General features: G+C 40.0%; 3 protein-coding genes across 4 annotated transcripts; all 3 read right to left on the reverse strand.

Moving 5' to 3' along the window:
* Nucleotides 1-600: 600 nt before the first annotated feature.
* On the reverse strand, nt 601-9,234 carry tcirg1b (T cell immune regulator 1, ATPase H+ transporting V0 subunit a3b). 2 transcript variants are annotated; one of them, XM_071458358.1, is made up of 21 exons: nt 9,093-9,234; nt 7,782-7,904; nt 7,339-7,417; nt 7,076-7,224; nt 6,848-6,943; nt 6,698-6,759; nt 6,490-6,616; nt 6,256-6,338; nt 6,064-6,157; nt 5,682-5,894; nt 5,434-5,584; nt 5,138-5,277; nt 4,319-4,476; nt 4,140-4,230; nt 3,909-4,027; nt 3,555-3,768; nt 2,756-2,866; nt 2,586-2,678; nt 2,366-2,483; nt 1,998-2,169; nt 601-1,467 (listed from the first exon to the last, which is right to left on the reverse strand). In XM_071458358.1, the coding sequence occupies exons 2-21, from the start codon at nt 7,896-7,898 to the stop codon at nt 1,374-1,376; spliced, it is 2,481 nt and encodes an 826-aa protein (XP_071314459.1). In that variant the 5' UTR covers nt 7,899-7,904; nt 9,093-9,234; the 3' UTR covers nt 601-1,373. The 2 variants fall into 2 exon arrangements, with proteins under 2 accessions (XP_071314459.1, XP_071314458.1); XM_071458357.1 differs by having other exon boundaries at nt 1,231-1,467; nt 2,586-2,672; nt 9,093-9,224.
* A 1,429-nt stretch (nt 9,235-10,663) lies between these two features.
* prpf19 (pre-mRNA processing factor 19) lies at nt 10,664-16,376 on the reverse strand. The gene is made up of 16 exons (XM_071458364.1): nt 16,193-16,376; nt 15,846-15,995; nt 15,025-15,101; nt 14,579-14,720; nt 14,385-14,458; nt 14,220-14,285; nt 14,073-14,114; nt 13,872-13,946; nt 13,700-13,775; nt 13,483-13,592; nt 13,176-13,331; nt 12,980-13,049; nt 12,721-12,894; nt 12,392-12,474; nt 11,730-11,835; nt 10,664-11,561 (listed from the first exon to the last, which is right to left on the reverse strand). The coding sequence occupies exons 1-16, from the start codon at nt 16,209-16,211 to the stop codon at nt 11,464-11,466; spliced, it is 1,518 nt and encodes a 505-aa protein (XP_071314465.1). The 5' UTR covers nt 16,212-16,376; the 3' UTR covers nt 10,664-11,463.
* A 925-nt stretch (nt 16,377-17,301) lies between these two features.
* LOC139606285 (uncharacterized) lies at nt 17,302-21,732 on the reverse strand. Its single transcript, XM_071458362.1, has 11 exons — nt 21,602-21,732; nt 21,262-21,319; nt 20,896-20,910; nt 20,675-20,805; nt 20,464-20,599; nt 19,543-19,827; nt 19,011-19,349; nt 18,739-18,920; nt 17,970-18,071; nt 17,761-17,859; nt 17,302-17,673 (listed from the first exon to the last, which is right to left on the reverse strand). The coding sequence occupies exons 2-11, from the start codon at nt 21,311-21,313 to the stop codon at nt 17,452-17,454; spliced, it is 1,563 nt and encodes a 520-aa protein (XP_071314463.1). The 5' UTR covers nt 21,314-21,319; nt 21,602-21,732; the 3' UTR covers nt 17,302-17,451.
* Nucleotides 21,733-23,287: the final 1,555 nt, after the last annotated feature.

Raw genomic sequence — 23,287 nt, forward strand, 5'->3', positions numbered from 1 at the left:
TTCCAGTGCTGCAAAGTGACTCAACATATAAATAAGTACCCCATATAGATACTTGTAGCTTAGTTTACTTGAATATTTTCGTTTATGTTACTTTATGCTTCCAATCCGCTACATGTGCACATTTGTATACTCCATTAAATAAGTGTATAATGTAGTTTAAACTAGCTCCATCTAGGATACAGTATTATAGTGCTGATTAGATGTTAATGAATAGCTTAATCATGATCTAGTAGCGTGATATATCTAACACTCTGAAAGGGCTATTTTGCATAATAGGTACCTTTACTTTTTATACGTAATATTTCCCTGAAGCAGATTCATTTTTTCTAAGATTTTGAATGCAAGACATAAAACAAATAATGAATTATTAATACTTATTTTATTTAAATGTTATATCACTTGTAGGTACTTTGATGTAAGTTTACTCATTATTAAATGTGCTGTATTTTTGTTGTATTATTCCTTACACTCAAATAAAGGATTTAAGTACTTCTTCCATCACTGGCAACTTTGCAAATTCGTGAAATATATTAATGACACACTAAATAATCTGACTAAACAACAGTTAAGGTAGCCTGTTCAGTGAATGATGGCCCACAATAAAGTTAAACAACAAAAAATTTAATTTCAGTTCAGATTTTACAGTGCAAACCAGCAGAAAAAAAGAGACAAATGTCTAGAGCAGAGTGTTGTTTCAAGTGGTGACATGATAATGGATGATATTATATGTCCAAAAGAATAAACAAGCACTCAGTCCCAGTAAGGCACCTGAAAACACTTACGACCAATAAATACCTGTTGTGTGTTGTGCTTGGAAGACATGATATGACAGTGAGTGGAAAGTACCTTTGGCTCATGAACATCCTTGAGATAATTCCCTGCTGTCATTTGACAAAATCTGCAGGACTGAATTATTAAAGTACAATACACCAGTTCCACAATCACACATTCCCTTAAACTGCAGAACAGATTCATTAATTGATGTACTTTCCCTTTTCATTATGGTGATGATTATAATATTTCTACAAAGTGAGAAGTAAATAATTACTATCCCTTGGACTACTGAAAGAGTAATTAGAAAGCATTACATAACACTTAGAGTGGGAAAAAAAATAGCATCAAGATACAAAAGTATGTTTTTCATTTCATGTAATTCGTAATAAAGGGAATCATTCTCATTTGACTGATGCAAAAATAACAGTCTATACCATCATGATCACTGTGCAAGTCAATTAAACCATTTTATAGCCTACAGGCAGTAGAATACCACTGGTAAGGAAGGGTTATTCTGAAGTGTTGCAGTCCAAGTATTCAATAATATACATAAGTTAACGTAACCGTCTGGCAATACTAAGTAATAATAATTTGGCAGATCATATAGCAGCTGATGCATTGATCAGAGATGAGAAAGAGAAAGGGCTCAGCTTGTAGCCTGTTCCACTGTAGAACTTGTTCTGAAACTCCACCCTACAAGTCACAGAAACAGAGTCAGCATACAAGAGAAGATACAAACTACAATACAATTTTTATCCATCCACACCATTTCTCTACCTCTTCGACCAACACTCCCGTCCACTCCATTTTATATTAAGGTTAATGTTAAGTTTGATTTACAAATTATTGATTTGGTGATGCTCTGGACATTTGTATGGTTTGGTATGGTTTTTATTTTTCTTTCTTTAAAAAAGAAAATGTGGTTCCTCTAATGAATTTAGTGGGTAGATTTGTTAATCTAAGACTGATGTCATCTTAAATAAGACTGCAATCATATTTGGAAATAATTAACATTGTTTTTCTCAGACCCCTCAATGCTCTCCTTAAAAAAAAAATCACATTTACATTAATGTTTTTCATCAACCCTCCTAAATAAGGAGTAATTTGGGAGGTTTAGATTTAAGGACCTGTCGATCTGACAATAGCTCTAGATCATTTTAATCCAGCTCTGAATTGAATGGGGCCACCCCCCCCCATTGTCTTCTCCTTCGTCTCATTCTTACCAGTGCAGACGGAGCGCATGGAGGAAAGCCGAGAGGCCCTCCATAACCAGTAGAATGGAGACAGTGAGCACAGCAAAGAAGGCAAAAATCACAAAAAGGACCACAGATCCCGTATAGCCAGACCACTTCAGGGCAATACGCATCACCATCACCCACAGCACCTCTGACAGCTCTGTGGAGACACAAATAACCCCACATCACATAACCATGACTGGTTGGAACAAAACTATCATGTGTGTAAATAACTGGCTTAAAAAAAGAATAGTATGAGTGGGTTTGATTTTAGGGAGGAAGTCTGTTTGTACACATCATGTGAGTATTAAAATACACATTGTGTTTGTGTGTGTCAGTGTGTGTGTGCCACTGACGTGCATGTGCCAGACTGAGAGCCCAGAGTCGGAGGTAAGAGGCCGTGTTGGAGATGCAGCCTAAGCAGTACTCTATGGTGTGGATGGCCTGATGCATGAACACATCTGCAGCATCAAACTAATGGAGACAACACAATTAAAACAGTTAGACAAGAAACACAAGAATGCATCTCTGATTTAATCAATTTAGTGAAATGAGTAACTTGTGCTGCTCTCTTACCTCCTCTTCAGCAGCTCCTCCCTCCACCTCCCCTTGATGAGTATTGACGGAGCCGTCGTCAGCCACCAGCGGACGTCTGTCTTCCTCCTGAGACTGTGGTGAGATTATGGAGAATTAAATCCAGCTCACTGTAAATAAAAGGGTTAAAGTTCAGTCAAACGCAGACTCACCACGTGACGTCGTCTTCTCTTGAATGTGATGTATTCATGCATCGGCTTTCCTAGCAGGAGGACCGGGACTGAACACAGAGCCAGCACCACCAGGACCTTCTGCACCACGATCTACATAAAGGGTGAAGGGAGATCTGTGTTGATGTGCCACACTGGTATTTTTGCGAGTTAATTCCAGAATTACTAGAAATAGTATAAACACTTTAATTTCAGCAAACCATTTTCCAAAGCATGCTGTAGTTTTTTTTTTTCATCTCTACCTTCCAGGTGGTCACTAGTTTCAGTTCATCTTAGTGTTGGCTTGCAGAGACTTAAAGCATAGCTCAAGATTGAAGGAAGCATTTCATTGTGTTTTTTATCAAAATTACATTATTGTTGTTACTTAAAATCTGAGCAACAATTACATTATTGTTGTTTAATGCAGTTAAACAAGTGATTGCTTTAAGAAGTCTTCAACTGGTGCGTTTGGAGGAGACTTCAATATCTGACATCTAAGAGTAATCTTCCAACAACACAGCACACAAGTAAACAAAGAAAAACGGAAAAAGTAAAATATGGTAACTTAATACATTGAAACTGTTGCTGACCAGCGGACTGTTGTGTCCTGGATTCCAATTTTGGATTTTTTTTTTTTTTTTTTTTTTTAAATTAAAAAAAAAATTCTCATCTATAAAAATAACCTAAATAAGGTTATTTAATGTCACAATTTCACAACCTTTACATAAGATAATGCAGACAAAATGTTCACTGTTGTGGGTTTATGATATTTTCCTTTTAGGGCAATGAGCAAACAACACACCTGTCCATCGTAGAGTGTTGGGTTTTCAGAGTTTTCTGCAAAGAGGAACATGTCTATGAAGTGGATAAGTATACTGGGAGCGATTTTAGACTGGGTGGGAGTGTAGGCAATCCACTTGAAGACCACCATGAACACCAGGTAACCAAACAGACACACCATGAAGAACAGCTCTGGGATCAGCACAAAGAACACACTGCTTGTCTGGCCAAAGTGCCTGGAGAAATCAACAACAAGGGGAAGTAGAAACACAGAAACGAGGACATGAGAAGGTAAGAATAGATATGAAAAGAAACAAGAAAAGAGATGTCCTCACTCCAAACACAAACACCAGAAAAGAAAAACATGATTACTTACCAATAATTGAAGAATGACAAGCAGACTCCGAAAGTCATGTGAATGACACCGATGATGACTGACATCTTCATTTTGTACGAGTTGAGGAAAGTCAGTTTGTTGTTGGCCATGCCCCAAATCTGACAATGACACAGACAAGAGAGAATTAGTTTGAACAAAGTAACAAACCAGATGACAGGATGACGACCGCTGAAGTCACGAAGGAAAGGGTGAAGAGTTTAATGGACATACCGGGTCAATGCCAAACGGATAAGGGCTGGTGAAAACACCAGACACAACAGGATCCATGGACAAGTACTCGCTCCCTGCCAGGACTGATGCACTGAAAAGAGATGACACAAAAGTGAGATGAGAGCTGGAAAAAAAAGCTATGAATCATTTTCAAGCTTGCATGTATGAAATGTCCTCACTTCCATATGTTCTTCTCAAACATGGGGCCGACGTGCCACGCTGAGCTGAAGGTGCTGAGGCCTCTGCTGAAGCACTCGTTGTAAATGGCCCCCGTGTAGATAGAGAACAGTCCCATCAGCAGAATCAGATACCTTCCTCCAAACATCATCCTCCAGATCTGAAACAGACAGAGGGACAACACACAGATGGATTTCATTTCAGTGTTAAAGACATGTTTGAGCACTTTTGCCTAGTTACATTTTTCTTTATTCCTACAAATTAATCTTTAGACATAAAAAAAGAAAAATGTGTATATTATATATATACACACACATAAATGTAAATACCTGCAAACTAAAACTAAATAAATCCTAATTACTTTCAAATTAATTTATTTAGTCTGACATTGACATTGTATGTGCAATATGCAATGATCCTGAAAGTTAAATGAAAAGCAAGTAAGATAGCAATTATTCCGACACAAATCTAGTGTTTGGTTCCAACTGACAGATTTACTTCAAGTGGGTAAAAACCTGGATTCATAAAAACCTAATAAAAATCTAAAAAAACAAATGTACAATCTTTGAGTAGTCATTAACCTAAAAGCAAACGTACCATTTATTTGGCAAAACATAAGTTTTAGCTTACTAAGTACTATGTTTTTGTCTTGTTTTTTTATCTAAAATTATTCAATTTTAAAATAAAGTAGCGGCAGGTTAATTAAGGGATTTGTACTCTGAGAGGAAATTCTGATTGAGTAAAATAAAATGCTTATCCTTGTGTTGTATCCTTGAGTGTGTATTTTGTATGTGTTGGTGAGTGAATATCCTCTGAATTACCTCATTGTTGTTGTTCTTGAGTTTGGGGTCCTTCTCCTCAAGAACCATCCAGAGGGCGGCCAGAGTCATCAGTAAACCATGACCCACGTCCCCAAACATCACAGCAAAGAGGAAGGGGAATGTAATTATGGTGTACACCGCTGCAGAGATATTGAGAGAAGAGACTTAAGACTAAACTTAAAGAAAAAACTTGATGTGAGGCTGAGAATTCTCCGGCTTCTACTGACATCTGACCCTTTTTCTTTTAAGATATTAATGAAGAAACCTTTTTTTTTTTTAATGGTATGCTGATGTACCTGGATTGACTTCACGGTAGCTGGCCACACCATAGGCATCAACGATGTTCTGGAAACCAGCCGTGAAAGAGTTGAGGGGAAACAAGGTAGGTGGAGGGGTGGAGGACGGCAGGCGGTTGTAGAAAGAGTCGACCCCACTTCCACTCTTCCTCTGAGGACGGAGAACAAGTTTGGATGTTTGGAAGGAGTGAAACGTTTAGCAATTTACTTGTTTATGTTAATTCTCTTTGTCTATGCTTTTATCTTACCCCTCCCTCTCTCAGAGCGCTCTGCAGATCAGGCAGTTTGGCAACAGGACACCAGGCCTCAGCTATCAGGCATTTGTCAGTGACGGAGGGGCTGCAGAGATTCAGCACCATCTGCACTGCCTTGCACTTCTGAACCCGCACCTTCCACTGGGGCAGCACAGCCACCGCCCGCATCAGCAGCTGCTGCAGGAAGGCCTCAGTCTGTGACAACACCTGTAGTAGAGGGAAGTGAGAGGAGTAGGAGTGGTGGATAAGTTACATGCCATCTTGGGCTTTCTACTTTTTTAAGCATTAGACATTACAAAAGAGTGTGAATGCTGGTGATTGGATCAATGTAGCAACAAAAAGCCACTGTGCTTTTAAAAAGAGACACTATGCTTACTGATTTGATATCTTCAATTCTGCCTTCAAGTCCCTGGAGAATCTCCTCTCTCTCAGCTGTGCTCTCAGGGTATGCAAATGTCTGTGTGCGGAAACTGTGAAGTGGGGAAATCAAAAGACATTCAACATCTTAAACAGACTCTCCAGTGTGGAGATCTACAATGAAAAAAAATAATCTAACTGGTTCACTCACCAATCACATATCTTCTTGACTTTCTGTCCGATCTGATCTCCCCAGTAGGAAATGAGGAACACTGTCCATTGCACCATTTCTCCCTGCAAACAAAGACAAAGAAAACAGCTTTGATGAGATCTCCAAAAGAAAGTTCCTTTGATGTGGTAAATCATCCGAGACTGTCCCTGTAGGAGAAACAACTTTCACATATCCCTCAACTGTGATCGCCTCTCTCTGTCTCTCATTTCCCACCGTGTCCGGGTGCTCGAGTCGATCCTCCATTTCTCTGAAATCCACGATAATATAACCGCGACATGCCCGCCATAACAACCGTTCAAATGAGGGGACCTTCCAGGGATGGACCACTCCTGCCACAAAACTAGAAGAGGAGACACAGTGAGAGATGTGTCAAGTATGGAGAAAAAAGAAGTTTAAATACATTTTAAGAAATGAGGTCTACCTGAGGTGGACATCTTGGCGGTTATCAAACAGGCCTTGGCTTTCCAGTACAGGTGGTGGCGCCTATAAGAGGTAGCCATTTTAGCCAGTTTGCTCAATACAGTACAAGAATGAAAGAAAAGCTAATAAATGATGAATTATTTTTAACCACCTGTGAGGCTGTCAGAGAGTGTGTTCTGGTCAGGACACCTCGGTACTGACACAGCTGGGTCAGCTGAGCCCGGAGGCTGTCTCTGTTCCTGGACACCTAATGAGACACACACAGGCAAATAAGAAAAAAAACGGTCAAGCCAATTAGTTCAATCTGCTTTGATATTACTAATGAGACAAAAGGAACTCCTCTTGGATTTCTCAGCATGGCCTTTCTTTAAACACTTACCTCTTTGAGCTCTCTGGCCAGCCTCTCGCTCTCCTCCTCTATAGTGATAAGTTCACGGGGCTGAGGAGCCGAGGGTGTCGGGTATGGAGGAGAGAGAGGACCCTTTAAGGGTGGAGAAAGGGAGCGACTGATCTCCTGCTCCAGGAAGTCTGAGGGGCAGATAAAAGACAGTCAGAGAGGGCAGATGGAGAATCTAAACAAGATTAATACAGGATGAAATGAATGAAAATACAGATGGGTAACAATGAATGAATATTACTCACTAAAGGTTTTCTCAAGTTCTTCACATCGCCTGACTTCGCCGACAAACTTCCTCTGAAAGGCGTTCACATTAGGGTTTAACTGAAATCAGAAGTACAAGGCGAGGAGAGAGGAAGAGATCATGGGGTTACTCATGTTCGTCTGATCCCAATAAGAGAAGGAAAATTTGTGCTGTGTTTCACAGTGACTCAAAGCAACCATAAGTTCACCATCTCATCTAAGGTCGGATTTAGAAATGCTGCAGATCGCTGAGCCAAACACATGAAAACAGAGTTGAAATCAATCCACCTTAAGGCATAAATGTGGGCAAAACTGGTCAACATGGAAAAGCATTCTAAGCAAAACAGCTGACTAGTTTAGAGGCTAAATGGCCTCCATTTGGTGTGGACTCCTTTTCCCACAAGATCATGAACCCGAGAGCTGAACAAGAGTTTAAGTTACTCACGTCTCTGAACTCAACCAGGCCCAGCTCTCCCAGCTCACTGACACAATTGTAGGCCGAGCCGGACTGAAGGAAGAGCTGCACCAGGCACACTTCTTCGCTGCGAAACATGGAGCCCATAGTCACCTGCACAACACCAAGTACAAGATCAAATTAATATTTACTTCTAAAAACCGACAATGTAGCCAGAGCACTGCAGTTTATGGTGAAAGAGAATATATTATTGATAGAGTGGAGAGGAAAGAGGCAGTAAACGGGGGAAAAAGTTCACAGAGGGCATCTATTTTCATTTAGGACAATAAAAGCCTCTCAGTGACAATGCAGAAGCTCATGAGTTGAAACTGAAGAAAAGGGAAGTATCAAGTCCTCCTGACTGTGATGATAAGGAGGAATTTCCTTTTTTGCTCAGACATGGTCCTGCCAATAATACAATTTTAAAAAAAGAAGAAAAAGAACACATTGCCAGTCGCTAAAACTAAAGCACTCTGATAAAAGAGCCAGGCAATGAATCCTACTTTGTTGAAACTGAGGTATTGATTCAGTTTCATGGTGATTTTATTGGCTGTAGTTTGTGGTGGTGTTGAGCTGTATTGTGTCACACTATACTTAACTTCATTAATATAAACGGACCAAAATACCATCGCAGCATGAAAAACCACAGCCTTAAAAATGAATCAAAACCTCTGTAAAACCTCTGTTTCATCATTAACTGAACATTATAACTTTTAACAAAGGCAGGATTTATGGCAGAGCTGTTCTACCAGACAGCATTTTCATTTTTTCCCCTGAAGGTGTACCTAATAAACTGACAACTGAGTTTTAAAAGCAAGTAATAAAATTTATGAAGACTGGGTGTTACTTAAATAAAAAACGATCACGGGAACAAAACTTGAAAACTTTATATCAGAACATTGTGAGTACTCGAAGAAAACCTTCTGTAATAAAAGAAACTTTCATATTTTCTTGAATAGATACCTCGGCAGGGCCTCGACCTCGGCTGGTCGCCTCTATAATGTCTGTCTCTGTGTACATGTTTTCGCCACACAGAACCAGAGCAGAGTTTCATTTTTAGTAGCACACCATGCCAATGAAACGCAGCGCAAACAAAAGATATCACGTTAAATGAAAAAACAAACGAGAAAAAAATAAAAAATAAAAAAAAACACAAGCTGACCTGATACATTAATGTTGGGGAAATCCCATAGAGGAGAAGAAAATGAGCACAAGGGTCTGATTTGTGTCATATGCTGTCGATGTGAGGCACAAAACCGCCTCACATGAGCGCGAAATGACGCTAAATCCAAAACATCTCACCTGTCTGCCTGCTAAGCTCCGGTGGACCGCGACCTGCTGCGTTTCAGGCTCCCCAGCCTCGGACCGACTGACCCACAGGTGACAGCTAACCGGGACGAAACAGACGCGTTTGTGAGAAGTTTTCTCTTCCCGAACTTCCGGTTTGTCAGAGTCACGTTACCGCGGTCTCACGTGACGGCTGGCTCTTTCAGTTTATTTAAACGGCGGTAACCAACGGAAACGTAAGGTGGGTTTTATTTTGAGTCGACGATTATTCACATCTAACGCCACCTTAGTGTTGGTTTGTATTATTCGTACACTTTTATTTTATATATTTATTTATTTATTTTTATTTTATATCAAATGTGGAGTAAGTTGTGTGGCAACAACTGTTGCTAAGCGACACGGTGATGACACCAATGGCGTCATGGTGGCAGAAACATCCGTTTGGGAAATATCTAAAACTACTACAACTCTGGAGAAATACTGTATAGTAGTAATACTGTATACTGCACTGAAAATGTGACTTAAGTAAAAGTATGTCAGGAAAATGTTAAGAAAAGGCCCCCTGTAGTCATGAAATAGCCGTTAGTCATGCATTAATGCGTAAGTATTGCTAATGTAATTAGTTCATATAGTGCTACAGCTAATGATTATTTGCATTATGGGTTAATCTGCAGGTTTTTAGTTATTGTTTGGTCTGAAAATTAAAATGGCATCACAAATACTCAGATCCCAAAGTGACATCCTCACAATACCTTTGTCAAACATATAGTCCAAACCTCATAAAAACAAGAGATTACTAAAAATGGATAGGACAGGGAACTAATCTTTAGATTTCAGAAGCTGGAGCCATGAAATCTTTGTCAACTTTGCATGAAATGTAAGAATTAAAAAGTGGCAAGAAAAGTGACATTACCTGCTGAAAATGTGTTTCCTGGTCTGGCATGATCTTGGTAGCACTTAGTATTGAAAGAAAAAAGAATCCCCCTCAAACAAATAGTCCCTTAGGGATATAAGAAGTCCCACATGAATACAGTATGTTCCAGTTGTGAAGGAAATCTTGTGGAATGTATGCAGGACAATGCATTCTCTGATGTTTTCCACATAAATTAAATTATCTTGTTAAGGATTTGTAACATTACATTACTTCTTCCTCCTTTGCTGGACAATTCAAATAATGAAAATGCATCTACATCACATTAAAAAAAATTACTACAGGACAAGATATCCATTCTCACTGTGTGCACACAATATTTCAGCTTTCCACACTGTGCGTCAGTAGTTGCCCACTGAACCTATGATTGACTTGTAAGCTGTGTATGGTACTAAAACCCTTGATTTAAGGGTGAGCACAGAAACATTTGCCCTTAGGCAGATGGACGTGAAGACAGCTTTCTCGTGTCTAACTCTAGCTCCAACACAACCGAAGTATCAAGAAGAAAAACACATTTTAGAGTGGATGTGTATGTCATTGGTTTGAATTTGTTATGAAATGATGGACCATAAATTAATGTCATCAGGCCAATATAGGCTAGTGTGCATGAAAAGAGCAATTTTAATTTTGTGAAAGCTGATGAAATGTCCCAAAATGGAGGCAAAATGAAATTATTTTATTTCCTTCAGAAGATCCAACAGTGCCCTTAGTCTTAATCTGACAAATGCACATATGGCAATACAAAAGATATTTTTATTTTATTGTAAAAGGGCAGTGGCGCAACAGGTAAAATAGCAAGTAAGGAGAAATATACAATTGGAATAAAAGACAAAAGTATAAATGGAACAAATGAAACAGAAAATTAAAATGAGGGGGAGGATAAACAAGACTAGATTTGTCAGAGGAAAATAAATCTCATACATCTGTTCATCTTCTGCTTAGTTGTACTGTTCACTACAGATTATTTTCATCTTACCCTAAAGATACTGTAATGAAACTGGTCTATATTAAAGCAAAGCAGATTGTTTTCACACCATGTGCAGTTTCCAACAGGGTACTGGAGTTGTGTTACAAGCAATTTTAGACCCCACCACCCCCAACAAACAAACAAAAGGAAAACACTACAGTAAAATCATAATTGCTGGCAAATCAGACAGGAACATTACACTGGCTTCTGCATCTCATTTAATGTCATTTATATTTCAATGCCAACAAACATGTTGTTATCCTAGTCATGCTGCTATGGTTTCAATTAGCAGATAATTTCATGGGATCTCTTTCCTGGATGTCACAACTAACACACTAAAAAAGCAAAGTTAGCACTGATTTTTTTTTTTTTTTCTAAAAATGACTGGTCTATGCTAGGTCTGTGCCCATGATAGTGAATGCTCAAACAGAAACCTCTCTATCCGTCTCTCACTTTTTGTCCTCCTCCCATCCTGCATGTATGTTTTTCTACAAACTGTAAAATTTGAGACTTCTGTCCATTCCTGCTGAGGTCAGGAACTGAGCGTTCTCTCCAAAGGCCACTCCAGTCACCAATCCTGTATGGTCTACAGTAAGAGAGGAAAAAACAAGGTCAAAACTCTGAAGCTTCCTTACAACAAATACAAAATAACATGCATACTAGATATGTGCAATGGGGTCCAAAAGTCCAAAAAGTGGTCTCAGACTTGGATCCCATTTGAAGAGAGATTTGAGATTTTTTTTTTTTCCCTCACCTGTGAAATTGAGGACCTCAGACCACTGCTTGCAGATGTAGACACGGATGTCAGACCCTCCTACAGCCAGATAGGTACCACTCTGATCAAACACAAGGGACTTCACCTGAAACAGAAAAATAAATGAGATTCAGAAACATACAGATGTGAGAGTCTGGAGAACAGAAGAATGGCAGCCAAGATAAGAGGGAAAATTAATCTGAAATCCAGGGTTAAATAAAATGCATGATACATTCTCAGTGTTGCGGCGAAATCCACAGACATGATGGATGTGACTTATTTTTGTGTGCTTGCCAAGCTCATATTTCCCATTAACTTTCTGTTAGTATCACTTTTCAGAGTCTTACTTTAAGCCATTTTAGTAATTTATCAGATTAAATATGTTTATACATTTTCTTGCCAAGGATTAGTTGCAAAAATAAATCCCACTTTCATGTGTGCACAGTAAAAATGAAGCTAGAGCCAGATGGTAATTAGCTTAGCTAAGCATTAAGAAGCAGTGGGAAACAGCTAAACTGGTTCTCTCCAAAGTTATAACAATTCACCCACCAATACATCTACAACAGATTTTGTTTAGTGTTGAGAAACAGAAATCTAAAACATCAAGTTGTGGTTTTAAACATCAAATTTCTTTAATAGTAGAAATACCCCCCCTTTCTTACCTCATAGTTGTTGTCTAGAGTTATGGTCTTGAAGTTCTTCAGTTTCCTCAGATCCCACAGTTTCAGAGAGCTATCCTGGGCACCTGGAGGACAGTGTCAGCGTCAGTAAAGCAAATGCAAGTACATATACTCACTTGAGTGCAAAAAAAAAAAAAAAAAAAACAAGGCCTGAAGGTGCTATGGTTAAGTAATAGATCTGTGGGTTCCTACTTTTTCTGTTCTTTGATTTCTCAGTAATATTTTAAAATGAAAAATGGGTCAGTGTACTCCTACATCTTCCTGCAACTTTACATTGAAATAGTTGTAAAAATGCTATTAGTAGTTCTCACCTGTGGCCAGATAGTATCCGTTCTCAGAGAAAGCAATGGAGGTGACAGGGCCAGAGTGGCCAGGGAAGTTGGCCACATTGGTGCGCTCCTTCAGATCCCAAATCTTGATTTGGGAGTCAGCCGTGCCAGTGCCAAAAATGAGACCATCAGGGTGGAACTGAGCACAGGTGAGAGCTGTAAAGGGTGCACAAAAATATTATTACCTGGAAGAGGACTCATTTAGACTGTCAAACACACTAGTTAATATAGAGTCACTTACCACAGCCAGCACTTTCATCAGTGACTTTGGTGAGGACTCTACCAGTCTGGATATCAGAGAAAGCCCAGTACTGCAGGATAAAAATAACAGTGAAGTTAGTGTGGTGGGCAACATAACAGTGAATGTATAGGTTTTACTATTACTTCTGCAATTAATTAACATGTGGGGTCTAAGAGTATTTTCTTCAAACAAACACCTGATCCTCAGAAGAGCTGAGAAGGTAGTCCCCAGTAGCGTGCAGGGAGAGTCCAGTGACACCTGCTTCATGGGCGCGAACCACCTGCACACAGTTGCCTCCAGTGACAGACCACACACGGATAGTGGTGTCTGGAGATGCAGAGAAGACCACAGACTAGAGGGGAAAAGACAGCAAGGGAGCGGGGGTAGAGAAATAAACAGTTAAGAATAACAGATCATGCTTAGCATGCCTCCAAAGTGGGCTTTATCTGAAGATACAGTATTTTGACTGGTTCATGTTTCAAACTAAAAAAAGGAAAAGTTACCTGAGATGGATGGTAAATGACAGAGGTGACCTTCTTTGTGTGACCCTTAAGTGTCGCCACAATCTGCTCCTCGCTCTTGTCAAACACCACCACATTTTTATCAGCTCCACCTGAAGAGTGAGGGTGGGGTCAATAAAAGTAACAGATGCTTCAAATGAGGTCTAACATTCCAACAAATCACAAAAACTTTTAGAATCAAAAGATTTATTTACTGTACCGGTGAGCACTTTGTTGGTGTCTGAGGGGCACAGATCCAGAGCCAGAATACCAGGAACACTGGCACTATGAAGCCCCTAAAGACAACATAAGAGAGCACGTTGACGGTATGTAGATTAAATCACATCAAACTGTTGCAGCCTCCTGATCAAAAAGGGGAAATGTAAACTTACAGCATGGGAGGCCACTTGACGGTATTTGCTGAGATCCTCAGCTCTAACCAGCTCCTCTGGCACAGTCTTTCCTCTCTGGAGAAGTACAGTGAGGTTGTTACGAGGAGTATGGAAGCATATTACATGGTACCACAATAATTACACACCATTGATATAACAGCAGAAATAGGACAACTGTAGCTAAATAAAGAGCAATAATACCTTCTTCCTCTCTGTGGTGAGGATAGTAGCTTTGTCTTGGAGCTGCAGACAGAAAAAAGGCATGTTGAAACACATCCTAGAGCTAGTAAAGAATTGGAAAGCTTACAGCAAAATTATGATTTATGTAGGTAGAAGAAAACGTCTTACCTTCTGGATGATCTCTGGGGTCATTCCCACCTGTTCACTAATCTCCATAGGCTCTCCACCAGCACCCTGCAAGGACAGAAATAGACACAGTTAGGAGCAAGTATGGCAAAAGATGGGATGAACATTTCTGATCAGTTATCAACTGAAATTAAGTCAATCACTCACTGCTGCAGCTGGCTGAGAGGCGGGAACAGCCTGTGGGGCAACCAATCCAGCTTGGGGTTTGAGTGTGGCAAGAGCTATAAGAGGGAAAGAGACCGATAAGAAAACCATGGTGATGTGGAGCAGACTCTGGAGAGAGCTGGTTATCATCTAAAAGCCATTCTATGTGCTTTACAACCAGAATTATGTTAACCCACCTTCTCTCGCAGCAGTGACCTCTTTGGTGAGTCGAGCAATGACTCTGCAGGCTGCATCGTGTTGGTAGAGGGCATGCGACAGTTCTTGACGAGTAGTCTGCAGCTGCTGTCGCAAGGTGAAGCTGTGGAGCATAACTGCATCCTACAACAGAAAAGTCAGGATGAGTATATCTCCTTTTCTAAAATCCATATCTTGACAGTAACAAAAAATAATTCTTTTAGTAACATTAAACTCTTTTGCAATTATCAACTTGACTCATAACTCCTAGAGGGGAGTTTAACAACAACCAGAGAACAACATATTTGAATTATTTTGGTACGTTTTAAGTGTCGGGTGGGAAAAGAGCAATGGCACAATGTAATTAGAGCAACAAACACATTTACAGTATGGAGGGGTTTTGTTGTTGATTTCTTCTTTGTGACTCCTTAAGGTCGACAACACTTACCCACTCATCTTGAAGGGACTTGAGAATGGCAGGAATGCTTGTTGCTGATGGTGCCTTTGGTCTAATCGGATGGGAAACTGGAGAAAAGAAAATTTGCTCATGTTCATAACAAGCAGCCTCATCATTAAAATTCTATCAGCTTAGTCTTGTTTATTAATGTTGATTTTTACGATTTCAGGGACAGTTGCTATTCAAGGCAAACAATACTCTATAATGGGGGAAGAAAGTACAATATCTGATATTTGCCCTAACATACCTTTAAAGAGTGTAAATAATTGGTCAGCTGAGCAAACAGTTGGCTAATGTGATAATGAGAAAGAAACCTTTTATCAACTAGAAAATTGTGATGGGCGTTTTTCAATATTTCCTGACACTCTATAAATGAAAGGACTTATCTAGAAAACAATTTTCAGTTTAATCCAAAATGACCAACAGATGAAGACTGCATTTTTAAAAGCCTTCTCTTAAGTACCAGTTAATTGAGTAAATCTTGCTCATGAATGTTCAGCTTTTTCTTAAAAGGCTACAGAGTGATGTCGATTCATTGTGGAGGAGTTCTGAGTTACAGCTGATCTGTAATGTGCTGTGTGCTATTTAAAAAAAAAAAGTTTGTTTATCCTTCTCATTGATATAAGTGCTGCGGACAAAAAAAATTAAACCAAGTATAATGCAAGCCCCAAACTTCAGGCTTCATAGTGAACATAAATTTGAATTAACACCTCAGATACAACTTCCCTTGGGATTTATTACAGGGCCGTTGCATTAGACTGCACCCCTAAACATTGAGTATTTCCATGATTAGCTTGCTCCCAGTGGTTTACCTTTGATATCTACGAGCTGCTCCTCAGACAGCGGTTGCCCGTTCATCGGGTCCGTCCCGTTCTCCGCGATGTACTTCTCGATCAGCCTGCGCTCAAACACCTGGTTGGATACCGGAGAGACGCAAGGGTGCTCCGGCACCTCGTTGGAGACTGTGGGGGAGAAAATGCCATTACAGCTCCACAAACCACACGATACAACCTTAACATTAACATTACCGGGGAAGTAACACAAGCAGAAGGCGGCAGTGCATGGCCGCTAACGTTAGCTACATTAGCTAGTAGCATTAGCGCGGCGCCTAGCTAACCTGCACTGCCTCCGTCGTTTCAATGAATTCAACTTCACTTACTTGCACAAACCAAAGACATGTTCCCGGTGCAGTCTGAAGAACTTCGTGTAAAAAATGAGTAACACTGGCCCTATTATTTGATATATATATTACCGGTAATGTACACTTTCTTTATGTTTTGCTTAAATTGGAAGTAGCACGCTGTCCTTTCATTGCCGCTACAACCGGGGTTTCTTCTTCTTCTACGCCTTCTTTCAAGCGGAGCGTCTACGCCTCAGAGGTGCTTCGCTGCCCCCTACCGCCGGAACAACAACACTGCTCCGATCAATGCACCAAAAATGTGTGCAGAAATGCGTGAAACATGAGTAAAAGCAACTTTCTACAGTTAAAATGAGTTCTGGATGATGGTCTGTCATGCGGAAAAACAAGCAACTAATGTGAACTTTAGCAGCTTGTGATGGTCATTTGTCCCTTTTTCTTTACATTTTATATACTAAACGTTCACCAAAAATAGTACACACACAATACCTGTTATTGAAAACAACTGTAAGTTACAGCCAAACACATCTAGTATCTTAAAGAAAATAATCCAGGAAGTGTGTTAAAGATCAATTTTATTGTTCAAGAGATGACATTTTGATATTGCTAAAGGAGCAGTCCAACCTCTTTCGTCACTAAAATGATGTGGTGATAAGATATCATCCTGTGCACAAAGTTCACAGATCAATAGGCTATTGCAATATTTGGTGGAACATGTTACATTTCACATAATCAATACTATAATTACCTTGAGGGTTAATGCATTGTAAAAAGAGTTAAACTGCAGAACAAACATTTAACATGATAATTGTTGTTGCAATAAGGAATTATTAACTAGATGGATTGAGAAAACCAGTCATCACTGTAGCTACAGTACTTAAAAGGTCCCTTTCACAAATGTTTGTATCACAGCTCTGTCTACATAGCCCTAGAGATCATATACACACAAACATACATGTACAGACACTCAGCAAATACAGTGCAGGTAATATTGGTCCTGAGGGTCTGGAGGTAGGTAACAGCAGGAGATTTCAGGAGCACCATCAGCCAGTATCAAGAAATGGGTAATGTGAGACAGGAAAGATAATGCTCCACTCATGCTTCAGTAAAAGTACATGAAAAATTACATGCAATATTGATACCAAACCATTAAAACTAGGCTAAGATGCAAAAGGCACAGGTGATATCTTTCTTTTCCACTGGAGAATTCAAAACTGTTGATCCTCCTTTCCTTATTTCCACCTTTCTTCTTCCCTTAGTTCAGCTCCAATTCTCTTTTTTTATAAGAAGTTCAGTTTCTCAGAAGTGTAAACACTGCAGGATTCAGAGGTTTCTGCGTCTAGTGGCAGTGTGGAAAAGTATTCATGTGATTTGCTCCACCTTTCCTTATTTCCATCTTTCTTGATCTGGAATTGAACACAGTCCAAGGAGGAATGGAGGCAATCTGTAGCCCCGGGTACTGAAAAGGAAATATTTTTCTCCTCCTCATTAGATGTGTTCTGCTAGGAAGGAATGAAGACATATGTTTAAAAAAATATTTTCGTCTGTGGCATACAAATACTCATAGCTAGAGTGTAATGCTGTATTACCTCATTGGTTGAATTATGGTGAGGTGAGCTCCCAGCTGCCAATCTGTGTGTTCCCTGATTCTCAGCTCTTGGAGTCTGAACCATAACTGGAGTGTAGCCCTGAAAACACACCAGCAAACATACAGCGAATACACACATTGCACAATTGATCTGTTTTAAGTAAATAAGAAAAACTTGCCAACTCATTTAATTCAGTTAATCAGCCCTACAGTATGAGTAGGACTGGCCCTTGGAGTCCATTTCCTTGGTGTGCCAGGCTGCTGAGAGTGACTGTAGTAGCCTGAGGGCTCAGGGCTGGGCTGGCTGTAGTCCTGTATACACACACACACACACACACACACACACACACACACACACACACACACACACACAGTTTAATATATTTCAGTGGACAGGCATTCACTAAATTAAATGTAAAACCCAGGGCTTGTGTATGATTTATTAATTCTATGTTGATTTTGTGTTGTCTAAAGAGTAACATATGATGTATTGCACCATATAAAGTAATTTACTGTTATTATTTCTTTAGTCTATTGGAAAGCACTTTGCAACACTTTGCAAGGAAAGTACTATACAAATTAAGTTTATTATTATAATTGGCATAAGTTAAGACAAGTATTGCGAATGTGAAAATTATTTCCACAGTATATGATTCACTGTTAAATTCAGCAAATACTGGATTTATTTTTAGACAATGGCATATTAAACAAAATTGTATGGTGTTCATAGATTAATTTTACACACAGCTGTGTCAGCTAGAAGGGCCACTAGATGAAATAAAATTAGGTTGAACTACATAGTCAGAAAAGAATAAGAAAAGAAAATAATAAACCGATTAAGTAGTGATAGTAAGTAGGGACGTCATGGTGTATATACAAAATGAACAAAATATATGCAAAATATACTAAATGTGCAGTATAAATGAATGCAGCTATGGTATGTCAGTGTACAGGAATGTGGGTCTCCTGATTTCCTCACCTGGATGTTCACTCTTGGAGGGTTGGCTGGTGGTGTGCGGTTTGCTCTGAGGCCAGCGATGATCTGCGACAGGCTGCAGTTTGGGTAGCGCTTCATGAACAGGATGAAACCAGCCAGTGACACAAACATCCCAGAAGGGACAGTGATGGACTTGAAGAGTGCCCGCCACCTGGCCCCCTTTTCTGAAAACAGTCGAAATGAAGACGTGATAAATATTGGGAAGAACAGACTGTGGAGAGAAAAAAAAGCCAACATGGCGTCAGTTAACTCACCGATCACCTGCAAGATAGTGGAGGACACCAGGTTTCCATCGCTATCTCTGATTTCATATACCCCATCATGCCTTGAGGTCAGCCTTGCTATGATGACCTCATTGATGGTACCGTTCCTGCCCAGAGAGATGAGGCCCCTGTAGCGCATGTCATGATCTGTTATTTGGCCCTCGCGAATCAGCTGCACAGGGCCACGTGGGGGCTTGGGGTCGAAAGGGCCCAGAGAGGATTCATCAGGGTATCGGGTGGGGGTAAAAATGAGGTGGGCATGAGGGATAGGAAGAAAGAGGGGCAGATTTAGAGACTCCTTGGTGAAGCGGGTGACATTGAAGGAGTGCCCTGCATCCATATGCAGGATCATGAACACAGAGGGAGGAGTAGAGAATGAAGGAAACACAAGGGTAGGAAAGGGTGTCAAACAGAATGGGAGAGATAAAATATAACCATTACCATTAACAGTACCCTATAATTAAAGAAATGTATTAGTCAGCTTCTTAAAGTGCTCTTCCTCTTGTGATTTTTTTTGTCTCACCACGGACAGTGAGGGTGCTGCGGGACAGCACCTTCCCCTGTGTGTCTCTCACTGTGTAGTTGCCTTGGTCCACTTGCGTCACTCTCTCGGCCACCCAGACCTTCCTGCCCCGCAGCAGCCGACCCCGCCCCGCATCACTGGTTTCAGGGTCAGTTCGGTTCCAAAGCACAATGGGCATGGCCTCAGGTGGAGCACCCCGGGGAAAAAACTCCAGTAGGGAGCCATTTTCAGGGATGTTGTGCTCAAAGTTCTCTCCATATTTTCTGTGGTAGGACTTAATGCATTCTGAAGCAGGATGAAGAAGGAAGAGATTAGAGAAGATGTTCAGCAGTGCGGTGGAAAGTAAGTAAGTGACTCTACTTTGAGTATTTCAATTTTACTTCATACCTCTACTTCACTACATTTGACACTGAAATATTGCACTTTTCATTGGAGTTGTTACTTTTGTATTTGGTCCAAAGTTGTAAAAATTGTCAATAATGTCACAAAAAAGAAAATATTACAGAAAAGACCAAAAACAAATACAAATTTATCTGGTAGAAATGAGTTTTTCTGTCGTTCCTCTCCCATTAAGAAGCTAAAACTAGCTACAACAATGGAATTATGCTTACACATTAATGTGTTAGCATTAACAGTCCAATAATGCAAAATATACAGAACAGGTATTTTTAATTTTCATGTTTCATGTACATATTGCGGATCATATGTCCAAACTTTTACTTCAGCTTGACTTTAAACAAAGGACTTTTACTTGTGATGGAATATTTTCCATGACTGTATTAATACTTTTGTTACATTAACGCATACAGCTGATGATTAGATGAAAGAGAATGATCAAAATGTTCAATTCCAAATAATTTATGGCTCTGGGTCATAATGAATACTGGGGATATATTTACAAAAGGGTGGTAACTATCATACCTGAAACCATCAGACGAACTGTCTCATAGGTGAATCCAGAGGACAGTTTGATGGCATAAAGTCCCTGATCACTGTAAGTCACTTCTTTCAGGACTAACATCTTATCTCTTGTCCACTCGAACCGTGGGTCCTTTACCTGTAGTTGTAAATAGGTTTAGACAATCTGTACACAGAATAACAACACACAAAGCCAAGGCGCCTCTCCACTCACTGTGGTTTTCTCCAGCAGGACACGTCTTGGTCCCTCAGGGTTCGGTGTAAAAGTCACTTTTCTGGATGTCGAATACACTGGCAGACGAAATTCCTTCCCAGCACACACTGTCTGAACATCTTCTCTTTCAACTGTCAGAGTGGAGAAGAAAGTCAGCAACCTCCTCTGGGAATATATTTTGTAAGCCAAAGATATGTGATGAAATGTGGCTGCTGACTCACCTGGAATGACCCAACCTGAGAGAAGAGCAGAATTAATATCATTATTAATATTTTGAATGCACTGGCTTAAAAGAGCTCCGGTATAGAAACAGAAATGTCAAAAGCATTCCCTGGTCTCCCCCACAGTGGAATGTATCTTTTTATTCTTTATTAATATTTGTATAAAATTGCAGGGCTACATGTTATCAAAAACAGAGAAACCGGTAACTATCAGTTGACAGTTTATTGTAACATTGATATGCTTCACACAAAAGGATGGACAGCTAAGGGATTTCCCAAGTTGTTCATAACAATTATTGAAGCCATTCATTAGTAAGCTCGGTGAAAAAAAGTGGTAAGCCACTAAAATTATGTTCAAGAACTTACCCGCAGCAAGAGGGAGGGTAAACAGGGTGGCGAGTAGGGCACGGGAGGACATCGTCTCCTGTAAAGGTAGGCCAGATTGTTTCATGTGTAAACACAGCGGAAAGAGATGCACACACGATTGTCATTCACCCCCAGCCCCAAAGACGACTGCATGTCTCAAAAGCCCCCACAGCCAGGTCCATTCCGCCCTGTCCGCTCTTAGGAGTCACGTCCACTCAGGTGTCCAACATGTTTACCAGCCGCTGCACCACAGCCGCAGCGGCGCAGCTTGGCCCTTAGGCCGTGAGCTGCTGATAATGTGACCCCCCCCCCCCCCCCCCCCCCCCAGCCTGAATCTCACCTGCAGGACGTGCGGAGCCCACAGCTTGTTGTATTTGTCAGGGTTGATGGGACTAAGGATAAGAGGATAACAACGTCGCGCATGTGCATTGGACCCCCTCTTTGCTGTGGAGATGGGTAAGTCGTATTCTCGGCGGCTTATACGCAAAATCCATCCCGTCTTACGTTGTTTTCTTTTTGCCTGCTCCTCTGTAAGTACGCTGTGAGAGCAGGGGGCGCACTGTTGCGATGTGGGACACTCAGTGATGGGCTAGGCGATAAGATTAGACCTGAAATGTCTCCTCGGGAACTGACAAAAAACAGGAGGACAGATGCTCTCTCTCAGATCCTTTTAAGCAGAGGAATGTACTGTAGTGAAGTGCAAATTTGAGGTAAACATACTTGCACTTTTACGTCAGTATTTGCGTTGCATTGCGAAATATGTTTAATTTATTTTTATTTTATAGCCTAGTTATTTGTTACTTTTCAAATCAAGATTTTACACACAAGATAAGAGGAGCTGAGATAACGCATTGTAATATATTAAACGTCCCAACAGTACAGGCTGTACAACTGTTTGAACACAAAATGCTTACACACTGCATTAGTACTAATAATCAAATCATATAATATACAACAGTATACCATTAGGTCACTTTGCTGCATCATGAGTATTTTACTACTCGGTACTTAGTCGCCTACATCATGTATAACAAGGCTATTTTATTTATAAAATAAGTTTTTCAGAACATTCCTGTTGATCTGTTAAAAAAAAAAGCAGTGTTACAATTTACTTGGCTTCTTAAAGGATGTTTTTTTTTTTCTTCTGTTGCAGTATTAATTACTGAGAATAACTCAACTGTGCATAACAAAGAGGCTGACCTTCTTGTAAAAGTGATTTATGTTTTATCTTCTCTGTAGTGTCTTTCTCTTTGCAGGGAAGGGAAGTTTCCAGTAGACATGGCATTAAATGACCTCTGTTGTATAAGAAAAACTTTTGCAGTGATTGATAATATGTACATATTTTATTAATGAGTTTCATGGGTGAAATGTATGGTTAATCAAAAAGAAAGGCTATACATAGGTCAAACATAATTAGCTAATTAAAATCAGAAAGAGAGAACACTTATTGCTTAAACAACTACCTGCAAAATAAATTGCACCACAGGGAGATGTGTTTTTCATTCAAATATCATCACCAGCCTGACTGTATTTATAAGTCAGTGGTTCCTTTTTGACTTAGGGACTCCTTAAAATGAAGTTTCACTAACCCCTAATTATAGGTTATGACATTACTCATGAGTAATTCAACCAAACATTGCCTTTTACTATCAATAAGAATAATGGCTGTGTGATTGTGGAATATTCTCCTCCACCATGAGACCTCGCTTGTCTTTTTAGCTCTTCAAGTCATCAGGACGACTTCTCCATCAGACTGTTTGACCACTGGCGGCCCATCAGAAACTGAGAAACCCAAAACCCTTTATTAGTGTCAAACTAAATGGTAAATTATTTTTGGTTCATTATAAAACTGTGTTGGGCTAATTGGACTGTGGCAGAGGAGGTCAGATTAGTAGGCAGTCCTTCAATGAGGCCAGGACGCATTTACGTTCACACTGCTAAGAGAATGTGGCCCAGACCACCACTGAATGTTATCTGAGTGATTGGATCTCAAATGTGTCCTCAGTGCGTCCTGGGTGTGTCCACT

The sequence above is a fragment of the Trachinotus anak genome, unplaced genomic scaffold (assembly GCF_046630095.1).
Source record: "Trachinotus anak isolate AG129_WGS33_773 ecotype Australia unplaced genomic scaffold, CSIRO_AGI_Tana_v1 ptg000021l, whole genome shotgun sequence".
NCBI lineage: Eukaryota > Metazoa > Chordata > Actinopteri > Carangiformes > Carangidae > Trachinotus > Trachinotus anak.

Coding starts and splice junctions, on each gene's coding strand:
- tcirg1b (XM_071458358.1), bottom strand. CDS start 7,898: ATGGGCTCCATGTTTCGCAGCGAAGAAGTGTGCCTGGTGCAGCTCTTC. Junction 7,225..7,338: donor AGAACTTGAGAAAACCTTTA/GTGAGTAATATT, acceptor TCTGCCCCTCAG/ACTTCCTGGAGCAGGAGATC. Junction 4,231..4,318: donor TTTGAGAAGAACATATGGAA/GTGAGGACATTT, acceptor ATCTCTTTTCAG/TGCATCAGTCCTGGCAGGGA.
- prpf19 (XM_071458364.1), bottom strand. Junction 13,947..14,072: donor TCACCACAGAGAGGAAGAAG/GTATTATTGCTC, acceptor GTACTTCTCCAG/AGAGGAAAGACTGTGCCAGA. Junction 11,836..12,391: donor CTCTAGACAACAACTATGAG/GTAAGAAAGGGG, acceptor TTTCTGTTTCAG/GTGAAGTCCCTTGTGTTTGA.
- LOC139606285 (XM_071458362.1), bottom strand. CDS start 21,313: ATGTCCTCCCGTGCCCTACTCGCCACCCTGTTTACCCTCCCTCTTGCT. Junction 20,600..20,674: donor TCCTGCTGGAGAAAACCACA/GTGAGTGGAGAG, acceptor TTACAACTACAG/GTAAAGGACCCACGGTTCGA. Junction 19,350..19,542: donor CAGCACCCTCACTGTCCGTG/GTGAGACAAAAA, acceptor ATATGGATGCAG/GGCACTCCTTCAATGTCACC.